The sequence below is a fragment of the Betta splendens genome, chromosome 7 (genome assembly GCF_900634795.4).
Source record: "Betta splendens chromosome 7, fBetSpl5.4, whole genome shotgun sequence".
NCBI lineage: Eukaryota > Metazoa > Chordata > Actinopteri > Anabantiformes > Osphronemidae > Betta > Betta splendens.
The window spans coordinates 7,895,874-7,909,070 of NC_040887.2; the positions used below are offsets into that span (position 1 = coordinate 7,895,874).

Sequence of the window (13,197 nt, forward strand, 5' to 3'; positions counted from 1 at the left end):
CCTCAGCTTCCCAGGTTGCTCCTCTCTTTCTAAAAACCTTGAAGTAAACAGTTTTTACAATAAATTCTGCTTTGCAAATTGTTCTGCAAACCTGCTGGTCCAGTTCTCAGATCTGAACTGCTCACCAGCTGAATTCTGTGGCCACAGCAGTCCACAGCGCTCAGTTTATTCTTGGATTTTAACAGGTCAAAAAACAATTTACATGTAAAAGCTCTGAGAACTGGGATATAAAATATTTACCCATTGCTGAGTCCAAATGGTAGATCCTCTAGTGTAAAATGTGCCTCTAGCAGGGCTAAATATACACTGAATGGCACTCTCAGCTGGTTTACTGCCATGCTGCTGACACGTGGGTTTCCTTCTCTAAAGCACTTGGCCTCCATCTCTCCAACCCCACATTTACTAAAAGATACAGCAGCATTTCAAAGCTCCTCTCCAGCGATTTCACTGTATTAGAAATTATGTGTCCGTAAATGAAGCAATTTGTTTAGTACTGTGTGGGTGAAGCACAAAGACAAAGGAAAGTCAGCAGTTGTTCAGTATATGAAGACAGCAAAGACTCAGAAACAGAAAAAAGAAGGAACTTATAACTTATAATGCCACAAGACAAATGATTTAAGAATAAACCAGGTCTGTGATACAACCAGCCTAAGAATACAGTATTTATCGTATGTTAAAGAAGGTGGAGGATGAAGGTGACGATGGCTTCACCTGCTTCGCAACCTTCAACTTTAACCTGCCAGCTGGTTTACACTGTGATCGTGAATGATCACTGTCCTCAGGTGGGGAACATTACATGCAGGTGCTCACATCCCCGGCATCCTGACGCTGCTGTGGGAAATAAATACATGTAAAGTCAGATAAGGAAGAAAATGAGGCGTAAAGAAGGAAAGAAAACAATGCAGCGGAGGAAGAAAAGAGAGATTTCATGATGAGGTGTCTTTGATGTACAGAGGGATCGTTAAACCCAGCTCAGCTCTGCGATGCCCAGAATACACACACACACACACACACACACACACACACACACACACACACACACACACACACACACACACACACACACATATACAAATGAAGACACGTCTATCATCAGTTGTAAAAACACCATCATTTTTATACCAGGGTCTGACAGCAGCCTCCATATGGAGCTGGTTAAAAGGTGTGTGTGCGTGCGTGTGTGTGTGCGTGTGTAGGAGTCTGCTCCACATGTTTGAAGTGGCACATGTGTCTTAGATACGCTTTATTAGGTGTTTCCTCCACACACTGCTCAAGGTGTGTGTGTGTGTGTGTGTGTGTGTGTGTGTGTGTGTGTGTGTGTGTGTGTGTGTGTGTGTGTGAGAGTGCGCTACTGTACTGTTCGTATAGCGGAGTCACATCGAAACACAACTGTAGGCGTGTGTGAAATGAACCGTGTGTGACTCTAGCTAACCTGTTCCAGAGCAGTCATGAAGTGTGTGTCTGTGTGTGTGCACCAGGTGTTGTCTCTGCATTGCTTCACAGCCCTCCTTTATTGTGTGTGTCCCAGCGCTTTGGTGTCAGGCTGATGGATGACTGCTGTATTCACTGGCTTCTACAGAGCAAACGGCGCACACACACACACACACACACACACACACACACACACACACACACACACACACACACACACACACACACACACACACACACACACGCTGTATCTGCTCCTGCCTGTGTTTGTTAAACATAACTGTGTTTGACAAAAGGTTGAAAGGTCAGAGGTCGCTGCACACGACGTGTTTGTGCATGTGTGTTTTTGTGTGTCGGCATTGGTTTATATTTGAATCCAGTAATGAGGAGCCTTCTCTACACTCATGCTCATACACTAACAGTGATCTCTGTAATTACAGTCCCGTCTCCACAGCCAGCACTGACCACTGTCTTCCACCTCCAGCGTCGTTGCTGATAGCACTTCCTTCCACAGGCGCAACCCCCTGACCTTCACTCATCAATTTTACCTCTGGCCAGTAAATAACGGGCCGGAGGGAGGCACTTGGCCGCATTAGCCCAGTGTTCTGTCTCGCTTCGACTGTTAACACATTTTCTGCCTATTCTGCTTACAATTGAATTAACTGCCAAATCGGCCACTTCCTCTGCGGCTGGACTTGGACTGTGACACATTGTAATATTGGACATGCTGAGATGAGAATTTTGTGGCCATGTTATTTTACGTTTTTCATCTTTCTGTTTCAGAATAGTATTTAAATGTAATTCCTTAAACTGATGACTCTAAGAAATGACTATATTCATTGATTATAATATAACACAGGATTAACGTTTTAGAGCAATGCAACGGTCCTTTTTCTTTTAAATGAATGACACAAAATGCTGCTTAAGAAAAAAAAAAACACAAACCACGTGTGACTGTTCATTCTGTCAAATGCTAGTTTCACCTTTTGCCTCCTAAACTTGACGAGTAAACGTTGAGAGTGTTTTAGTGTTTGGAAAGATCACCTCACTCGCTTGGAAAGAATTTCTTCCCATGAGTGAACGCTTGCAGTTCTGTCAGGAAATCAATCAGGACAAGTTAGAAAAGTAGTTTTAGCGGAGGATCAAACGGCTGCAGAGACCAAAGCCTCGCTGCTGCCCAGCTGTTATGCTGTTTGTGTGTGTGTCTGCGAGTATGTTGTATTGGATGGAGCCAGAAAGCGCTGGATGCTGTAATCTCTTCCACTCTCCAATAATTACATTATGTGTTTACAAACCTCAATTTATCAGCCATGTTCACGCAAAGACACACTCAAAGAGCTTCCATAATTCCGGCTGCCTCCCCGTTTAAACATGTCCCAGCCGCCCTGCGATGCCGCCTTCTGCTCCCCGTAAACAAATCAAACCCTGATTAAAATCCATCTTAGCGTGCGGCGAGCTGCTGCCGCTCGGGTTTCTCAAATAAAGCTTCTCCGCCGCCGTCATGAGGAAGACATGCGCCTCCTCTCTGGAGTCACCTCCGCCGCCGCGGCCAAACTTCCCGTCTGTGTGCGGGAAAACATAAACACGCGGAGGGGCCTGTAGGTTTGTAATAGATGTCAGATGTCAAATAAAGCTTTAATTAATCCGCTGGAAATGGAGGCCTCTGCCCCCGAGCCTTTAAATATTTAGCTGCACAGTGTTTCTGCGAGCACAGAGCTCTCTTCTTTCATTCTGCCTCATTTTGTGCAGCGTGCGCTACGGGATTCTGGGATTTCGCTGCATTCTTCCTCTGCCAGCAGCTTTGGCAAGACTCGTGTTTGTTTATGTTAATAACACATTCATTTTAGATTAACAGTAGTCATCATTTGACGTCCTGAATGCTTTTAATGCTGGAGAAACACAAGTGTGGGCGGCTTCAATGCCCAAGATGGTGTTGATGAAAAACCCTTTTACTGAAAAGATGAACAGAGGTCATTGTTAGATATTTTTCCATCGAACCGTCCTGACTCTGAGTATTTATGCACTGAGGACTCTTTGTTTTACTGCAGGCCACATGTTTAAGGCTGCTCCCTGAGATCTCCCAGTGAGTCCAAACCAGATTTTGTAATTGCTACTCTATTTTTCTACTTCTTTCCTACCGCTCCCTTTGCTGCCGCTCAACTTGAAACAAGATGTAAGCGTGTAAAACCCAACATCCCAGAGTGGGTCAAACGAAACATATTTCCTCTTCTCCACATTTCATTCCAACCTCTTTAGGCCACACAGGTTTCTAAGAAAACTCCCCACAGTAAGTAGCGGTAATAAAACACGGCACGGACAGATTTCTATTCATTCATTCAGCATTTGCTGACACACGATACGGTAGCGTTTGTAAGAATTTACAGTAGAAATGAAATGTTGAATCCACTCTTTTATCTTGATCTTTGTCGTAATGCAAATGTGTTCCTACTTAGTTTATTACCAGGCCAGCTTTGTTTGGGTGAAGAACCGGGACAGCAGCGCGGTGATGTAAACTGTTCCCCAAAGTTCAGGGACATGGTTTACATCAGGTCTGCGTCGCCGCAAAATATTTGAGGAAACGATCAACCGCGTTTAAGTGTTCGAGAGCGGCTCCGAGAAGCACGGGGGCCACACGCAAAGGTGGAAGAACGCCCGCCCGCACGTAGAGAACGAGTGCACATCCAGATCCAGATCTGGTTCGCTGCCTCGCGGCCGACCAGGCAGGTGTCAGCTGCTGTTGTTCCAGACAGGAAGAAGGAAACTCTCTTGGCCTCTTCTTCCTCTGCACCACTGAACAGTGCAAACGTGTCTCTACACACGTTTCCTCACTCACTGTGTGTTCCAGTGTCACTTTGTCTCTTTTTGCACATGGAATTTCTTAAACTTTGCCACAATGGACTCGTGCTGATTGGATTTAGTTAGGACAGTAAAAGAAGTTTATAGTGGTACAGACTTATGAAGCTGACTTAACAACCCCCCCCCAAATGTTATGTTTAGTAAGACTCCATGACAAAGTGCATGTTTTGACCCAAATGTCTAACATCAGCATGTCACTGGCTGAGATTCAAATGTCAGAAGAGCAGGTCCTTTGTGATTATTGCATCTCCTCTAATAACAGTCTTTTCTTGGCCTTGTTGCAAACATGTGGGATCAATGAGCCTTGTTAAAACCTCATTTCATTTCTCTTCAATACCCAGAAAATCCGCTTACAGCGTCTCCAGACAGTCGACGGTTACTGTCGCTGTGTCATTAGACTGATTCCAGAGCCCAAAGGAAAGTTTGATAAATGCTGCTTTAAATATTGTTTATTTCTGTTGTGTTGCACCAGGACATCATAACCTCATCATAGGACCCATGTCACTCAGAAATAATGTTACTTTTATTTTATGCATGTTTAATATAATGCAATCTGACAGTTTACCCTTCATTGCAGACGGAGTGTGCCAACTTTGTCCGCCTCCTGCAGCCCTACAACCGAACCCACCTCCTGGCCTGCGGCACCGGCGCCTTTCAGCCCATGTGTGCGTTCATCAACGTGGGACACAGAGGAGAGGTAAGCCTGGGTGAAGAGAGGCAGTGTGTTTGGAGAGGTGGCTGCTGGGAAAAAAAACTGTGAATGCTGTATTAAAGAGACGTTAAGGAGTCAGTGACCTGCAGCTCACAGGACTCTGTTACAGGGACGCTTCTCGCTGCTCAGATCCCCGAGGTTCAAGGTTAAGCCTCCACAGGCAGCACTGCCTCAGTCTCTTTGTGGGGCCATGCAGCTGCACTACCAGACTGTGCCTATGTCTGCTGCACAGACCGGATCCATACGCAGCCTCTCGGCGCCAGTGAATGGACTTAAGAAGACAGACCTGGGCCTTGCTGTTTCACAGTGTTCCCCCCGATTGTACTGCAGCGGGAGGGGGTCACACTGGACACGACGAGAGGGGGAAGCTGGATACTGGCAAAGAGCTAGAGAGGGGAAATGAGGCAGCAGGGTGGGAGCGTGTGCGGTGAACTGTGTGCACAGAGAAGATGCACTTCTCCTGCCTTTTCGAGGGTTTAGGCAATGACCACAGTCTGCGTCCTCCCTCATGATGCTCTGAATCTGTAGCAATGAAGAAAAGGGCGCAAGGTTTACCCTAATATACATGTAACTAGCAGTAAGTTAGTTCCATGTATTTATGTATTTATATATTTACATTTTATATATATATAGTGTGTGTGTGTGTGTGTGTGTGTGTGTGTGTGTGTGTGTGTGTGTTCCACCGTTTCAGGTAATCATTGTGTGTCTCTCTCACTACACACCACTGCAGGGAGCCTGTCCGTTTATTTAACCAGTCGTTAACTGGTGGCGAACACACACTCGTCTGTTTGTCTGACCTCTTGAGGGAACCGAGGTCATGAGCCCATGGACTGGGACTTGGGTGGGATGACCTTTGACCTCTTAGGTGTTTCATCTGAGTTCAAAACAGACATGCACACACACACACACACACACACACACACACACACACACACACACACACACACACACACACACACACAGACAATGCACACAGACAATTACACAGACAAACAAATGACACAAGCCTGATGCAATAAACACATAGTACATTCAAAACACTGAAATACAATCAAAGTTGTTTTTCCATTTTTAGTAAAAAACACTTTATTGTCAGTGCTTCTCTGCGCTCAGCGTGTGACCGGCTGAGTGACTCATTCCGTTCAGACCTCCTTGGCAACCTCTGTAAGTGCCACACATGGGACCCTGTTCTAATCCAGTGGAAACCAAAGGCTCTTCAGCAGGCTCAACAGAGCAGCACTGCTGAAAGGAAAACTGGGCTAAAAAGATTGAAATGCTCATGAAAAATTAATTGCTCCTAAATCACTCTTTAGGTTTTCTCATGTGTGTTGTCTTTGGATCAAAGCCCTTCCCCCAGGATGAATGACGCCTCTCTGGCTTCTTCTCACTGCTTCTGCATGCGCCTAATGTCTTCCCCTCTTTCTCCTTATCATCACTATCTTTGTTTTTCTAGCACAAACGTTCTGTCCATGTATAAATAAACACAGACAAAAAAGCAAACAATTAGAGAACTGAGAAGAATAGAAGGCAAAGCGTGAGAGGGCGAGATTCTCATGCTCCTGCTGGAGTCTGTTGAGTTGTGAGAAAGAGACTGTGCCTTTATTCAGCTGGACAATGAAGGAAAGGTCCGGTACAACAGCCAGTAATGAGCTCCTCTGTTTGACCGAGTTGCCATTAAATGCATATGAAAAAATGACAAATGAAAAGAGTCCAAACTGCGGCGATTTGGACTTTTCCTTTGCAAAACAATTAGGTGTTTGACGTAAAGGCCTGACAGATAATCCACATCAGTCTGAGTCCATGCAGCATCAGCCTCCCTCCACAGTACTTCATCAAAACAGTAGTAGGGGAGGACGAGATGAGAGCAGGATGAGAGGCAGGAAGTACAGGAGGTGGATGTTGTCTCTGTTTAACTCAGCGGGAGAGAGGAAGAGCGATGCAGCTGAAAAACAATCAGCAGGAGTAGTTTAGTTGCAATGATGAACACTGAGTCTCATTTTTCTCATGCATCACACACCATCAGCTGTAAACACTGCACACAGGGAAACCTTTTATGGTTTACTCTTCTTGTCGGTCAGATAGGACTTTATTGCAAATGCTTGCGCTCTTATTTTGGAAAACGTAAAGCTTTAAAATAAATGAATGTAAAGTCACGCAGCCTTTGTAGTTAAACCAAAATGACCACTGAAATCCTGGAAAATTACACTGATATGCAATGCTGGAAATAATATTGTAGGTCCCAACTGAATTGCTTCCTATTCCATTAACTGTAGGACTGATGATGATGATCCTGACTGCACAAACCTTCTGTTCCTCCGCATGTGTCCGTGCACGTAGCTCCATGTGCGTGAGTGCATCCATTGTCCGAAGCGGTTCTTATAGTATTTTTATCCCGCTGACTTCACCGCCCTGATCTCCGTGCAGCCGAACACTCACCCTCCCGGCAACAATACTCCATTGTCTGTCGGAGGAACCGAGGCGCAGACGCCCGGAGTTCAGCGCGAGGACACATAAAGCGGTGATACTGTACGGACCGGAATGGAAGGCGACGTCTTGATGTACTGTGGGTCGCACTGATCACACCCAGGCCTCATTCCCAGAGACGGTCTGGTTCCAGCTGGGAATAGAAAGAGCAAAGAAGAAAGGCTTTTTATAGGCTGACCGTGACTCGACCTGACAAATCGCACAATCGAAAGATGTGTTTGTCATAGTTGTACTGTAGTAGACACACCAGGCAGGTCCCTGGTGTCATTTTAGGGAACACGTTGGTTGCTTCTGTACGAAGCTGCATTAAAGGACGGAGCCACCGGGTTCTGACTTCATGTATTTACTCAACAGTGGCGGCTGAGCACGTGTTGAGCGAGGTGCGAGGCCGCGGAGGTCGTAAAACATTCCTCTGCAGCTGAGGTTTGGATTTTAGGTGTGATTTTTCTATTCGATAGCGGCGCTCTGTTGCTCTGTTTTCCGCCCGCTCCCTCCGACGTCTCAGCCCCGGCGACTTCAAAGATCCCGCGTTTCCTCGTTTCTCAGACGGCGTCTCGGTTCCCAGACGGACGCAGAGTTCAGCTGAAAGACAAATAAACCCGAAACACAATCTGAAACAGCCCCACTGTGAAGCAGAACAGTGGCCTCCGCTTCAGCAGGATGTTTAACTTGGTCACCTGTGAACTGAACAGACCTTTTAACGCTTTCAAGCGTTTTTCCTTGGGCTTCAGCTTTTAGCCTTTAGCTCTGAGCGAACGCTAACTACTGACCTAACCATGTTCCAACTCAACACACGTGACCCTGTGACGCTTTCTTCTGCAGCATGTTTTCACAATGGACCCTACAAATGTGGAAAACGGACGAGGAAAAGTTCCTCATGACCCCAGCCTGCCGTTCGCCAGCACCTTTAGTGGTAAGATCCCTGCTATGATACAGTGAGTGTCTGTTTTTACGTGCAGATGTTTTTAGGTCACAACTACAGTAGACACAGATTACCCACAAGGCCTCTGAGGAACTCCTGGAAGTACATTGACTGACTGACCATGACCTCTGACCTCTGTGAATAGTCCTCTTAGGGATCAACACTTCATGGTTTAAAAAGCCAAAAAATCTTCTTTCCTTACACTAACACTATAACCATATATATGTTATATGCTACTGTGTATGTTCCTGTTCCTCTTCCTTATTTTGTTGAACCACTGCGTGTTTATTTTAATTAATTTTATCACCATTGCTGTCCACCTCTGCCTTTCAAAGGTGGGGAGCTGTATACCGGACTGACAGCGGATTTCTTGGGAAGAGACTCCGTGATCTTCAGGAGTCTGGGGAGTCGCTCCACCATGAGAACAGAGACGGACGAGAAGCTGCTCAATGGTAAGATTTACAGAAAAATCACCAAACAAAGATGCCGCTTGACTCATTTTTTTATTGGCTCTCATCAATGTCTCCATCTTTTCCTGCAGACCCCAAGTTCATTGCCGCCCACCTCATCCCGGACAATGACGACAGGGACAACGATAAAGTCTATTTCTTTTTCACGGAGAAGGTGACGGAGGCGGGCGACAGGGAGGGGGCCATTCACACACGCGTCGGACGAGTGTGTGCGGTGAGACGCTTTGTACTCTCTTACTGTTCAGGACCATAAAAGGAGGAGTGAAGTCAGATTATGAGCTGTGCTCCACATGGCGCTCCCCCCGAGGCCGGACAGTCCAGTCCCAGGAATGAGACATCTGGACGGAGGTTTCACCAGGAGGACGCTTCGCTGGGCTGCGAATGTGGAAGTCATTTAGGGATTTTTAGTTTTCTGGAGGATTCGTTGTGGGTCCTAAACACTGCGTGTACGCCAAGCTTCCCGTTGTGATGTATAGGCCCCCTCTCCCCCTGAAGCCCATTAGAAGAAGGTTACATGAGGAACAACGAGAGACACTGGATAGAATAATGTGATTAAGGCGTCTTTTCCTACATACTGTAGTTATATAGAAATCTCTGTGGGATTGACCTTTCAGGGCTGGAGGTCATGGGTTTATCCTGCTATTGTGACAGTAAGTGAACAAAAAGACAGATTTCCCCAGGAGTGACCAGATCTTTACATTTTCCCTAAATGACATTGAAGGCATTGTCCAACGGGGAAAGTATATCATAATTATTTATTATATGATTTCTTTCTACCTCCAAAACACAAACAGCTGTCGGATTTCCCAAGCTTGGGCCCAATCCTTGCCGCGCGCTCTCACATATTCCTTCACGCGTTGATTTATCTAGTGGACCCGTGTGTGTGCAGCGCTCGCAAATATACATCGGCATTCACACAGAAATACCAACAAACACACACTCACAGCTGGTGGGCCTCTGTGGAGACAGTTCGAACCCTACGATAGCAGCTGTGTGTCATCCTCACCCCCCTCATCCCACATCTCTCTCCCTTTTTTTGCCTTCTGGCAAATGCACAGTTGTCACCACTTCTCCTGCCACGTTTCCTGCCAAGAAGACAATTATCACCGCTGATCTCCGTAACTCAAGCAAACACACGCATGAATGATGTCCGTGACTGATGCACTCACTTACACAAATGCCTCAGTACTTACGAATGCTGAGAGCATCAAACCTCTACTAATCACTGTTTACAAAGGTTTTCCACTTCAGGACAGTCGATTTCATTTACTGAACTGTTTGAGCCACTACCAAGTTATAAATTGTTTAAATCACGAATCATAAATAAACTCCTTTGTACATTTTGACATATACGTGCAGGCACTTTAATATATCAAACTATCAACAACAATAAAATGATGACTGTTGTTTATTGAAATTCTATTAGTTATTTATTTCTATTATTTCCAATTGCTTAAAATTGCTCATGACTTTAACCTAATTCGCTGTTTGATTCTGGGCTCCGTTTTCTAGAAGACACAGCCAACGTTTTATAGCTGCTCTCCTCTTTTCTGCCAGAATGACGTCGGAGGCCAGAGAGTGTTGGTCAACAAGTGGAGCACGTTCATCAAAGCGCGGCTCGTCTGCTCTGTACCAGGACCTCACGGCATCGACACGCACTTCAACCAGCTGGGTAAGGCCCACGCAGGCATCTGCTGCACCCCCCGGTCCACCCCCCCCGTAACTGTCGTGATGGTCTCAAACAGAGGACGTTTTCCTGCTGAGGACCAAGGACGAGAGGAACCCGGAAGTGTACGCAATCTTCAGCACCATCAGGTAAACAAGCAGTGACGATGTGTTAGAGATGTGCTCGCATTCCTTCGTTTGACCCTCGTGTACTTTTCCTCTCTCCGCCACAGTAACGTGTTCCAGGGTTTCGCTGTGTGTGTTTACCAGATGGCGGACATCAGAGAAGCCTTCAACGGGCCCTTCGCTCATAAAGAAGGCCCTGACTATCAGTGGGGGCCCTATGAGGGCCGGGTTCCTTATCCAAGGCCCGGCGTGGTGAGTGGCGCTCCACATGTTTACAGTATAACCCAAAAAAAGCTCGAACCTAACCTTTACTCCCTCATTATACTCTGCTTACACTGCTTTGAATTCAGTGGTTATGACCCCTAGGAATAAAAAGGGGGAGGAGTTTAGCTGCCGTAGGCGAAATGAGGCATTGAATGCGTCCAAAGCTTGAGCGATGGACTGTGCACGGTGCCTTTGCAGCTGTGGTGGCTGTATACAGTGCAGACCCCTCTCCTGGTTTGCATCCGCACTCCCAGCAGGACTCTGTCACGTTCCTCGTTATACATACAAAGAAGCGTGTAGACAACGCACACACACACACGCGATCGCGTCTCCTGTGTAATTGCAGCTCATTAGCAGAGTGAGGGAACATGGCTAATGTGAGAGCGGCGCTGACACCTCAGTGGTTTCCCTACGCTCACTCCCTGATTAACGGAATAGTTTGGCCCGAGAGACGAGAACTGAAGGGGAAAGGATACAGAGGAAAAGAGGGAAAGGGAAGAGAACATGTCAGCGTGCCCTGTCAACACTTCATATATATCTACATATCCTTCAGAAATGAAAAAAGAAAAGTTTCATCTTAAGTTTCACTTAATGTGGCAGAATTTGGTGTGTATCCTACAAACGTATCCTGTAGTGATCATACTGCTTGGATAAAGTCCTAGGTGATGCAACATATTTAATAAACAGCAGAATTTTGACTGAACTAAACCAAACAAAAGAGCTTTTGTTGCAGAACCTCTGGGTGTGTTCTTCATATCACATTCACAGTAAAAGTGGAAGGGTGTCATTGAAGCTCAGTTGGCTCTCAGCTGGACACCGACAGCAGTCGACCTACTGCAGCACAGTCTATGGGGATGGGAACAGAGTTGGAAGCTGTTCCTTCCAGGGCTCTTTTTTGCAGCGTGCACAAACGAGGAGTAGCTGGAGAGCGGTTCACCGCAGGCTGACGTGTCAGGACACAAAGGTCTGCATTCACTCCAACCCTGATGTAAGAGAGCTGGAAATGCAAACACTAACAGGTTCAGGAATCTGAAAGTTAGTGAGTTGGAAAACCGCTTGGAATTTCTCATGCATTCCACACCTCCTGCAATAAATTATAATTGGTGCCATCTAAGAAGCCATACACACAGGAATGTGCCATACAATAAATAGTTTGAATGGATTTCAATGCAGCCTCCCTGCACAGTTCAAGTCCCTAGTCTGAAACTGAATCCAGACCAGTGCAGGGCTCTTGGTGGTTGAGCAGCTGCTGTGATAAGATGGGGAAGCAATATTTCCACCATATGGAAATACAGGCCGGGAAAAGCAATAGGATTTATATAAATACCAAGTGATCAAGTGACCAACTCCGCGCTCGTGAATCGCTTTCGATCTCAATTAAATTTCATCCCTTTTCTCTGCCTCGATTTATGATATTTGGCAAACTGTCAGCTTGGCGCCATATGTTTTAGTTTAGTCGGTCACTTCTGCAGCGACTGCAGTGACAGGGCAGCTTGTTACAGTATGTACCGTTCCAAAACTTCAGTGTTTCTTCATGAGTTGTGTTAGTTCTCTGTCTTTTGCGTACTCACAAGCCTTAAGGTTGACTTTCCAGCTTGGATCGGTCTTCACCAACGTGGCCTTGTTGTGGCTCCTCTGTACATAAGTGACACCAGACCTCAACCCTAAACGCAGCCCGTTGTTGTGTTTGAGTAGATTAGAGTCAGGTCCTGAATTTGGTAAATGGCACATTATCCTCTAACTGTGACAGAGGACTAACACCGTTCAAGCAGGGCCAATCTGCTCAGGACGGGAAATCTGTTTCCAGTGAACGAGCAGACAAACAAGCCATCGGTCACGATGGCTTTGGCTCTCGTGCGAGACGACAGAGCCAGTTTTGTCTGAATAGAAGCCTGCGATTTTACAACAAAGCATCAGCACATGAGACTTTGGCTACTGATCTGACCAAACCATATGGTTTGTGTAAATGCCTTTTATTTGGAAAGTCCTCTTAATTTCTGAGCCTCACAGGTTCCAGTACATTTACTCATTACCATAATACAGGATTTTTTTATGCTTCTCCCTCCAAACACGTACTGTAACCTTCTGGGACTTTCACCCTGTGTTTTTAAGGACAATAAAACTTCTAATGAGAGTCTTTGAAAAGTCTTCAAGACCATGATTACGCTGCGGTTTTTGGAACACACCTCCAGTGCAGGGAATTCGTGGAAATAGGGATTTTACCGATTTGATCCAAAGTTCCTTTCCTCCACCTCTCTCTTCCTTCT

The 13,197-nt window shown here is 46.0% G+C and overlaps 1 protein-coding gene across 3 annotated transcripts in view; it reads left to right on the top strand.

Moving 5' to 3' along the window:
• sema3bl (sema domain, immunoglobulin domain (Ig), short basic domain, secreted, (semaphorin) 3bl) overlaps window positions 1-13,197 on the top strand; it is a 34,839-nt gene that overhangs the window by 16,275 nt on the left and 5,367 nt on the right. For all 3 annotated transcript variants that reach the window (XM_029156503.3, XM_029156502.3, XM_055510322.1), the window contains 7 exons: window positions 4,865-4,984; window positions 8,306-8,396; window positions 8,741-8,857; window positions 8,947-9,089; window positions 10,433-10,547; window positions 10,621-10,690; window positions 10,774-10,918. In XM_029156503.3, coding sequence (XP_029012336.1) covers window positions 4,865-4,984; window positions 8,306-8,396; window positions 8,741-8,857; window positions 8,947-9,089; window positions 10,433-10,547; window positions 10,621-10,690; window positions 10,774-10,918 — 801 coding nt within the window. The remainder of the gene's footprint in view (window positions 1-4,864; window positions 4,985-8,305; window positions 8,397-8,740; window positions 8,858-8,946; window positions 9,090-10,432; window positions 10,548-10,620; window positions 10,691-10,773; window positions 10,919-13,197) is intronic.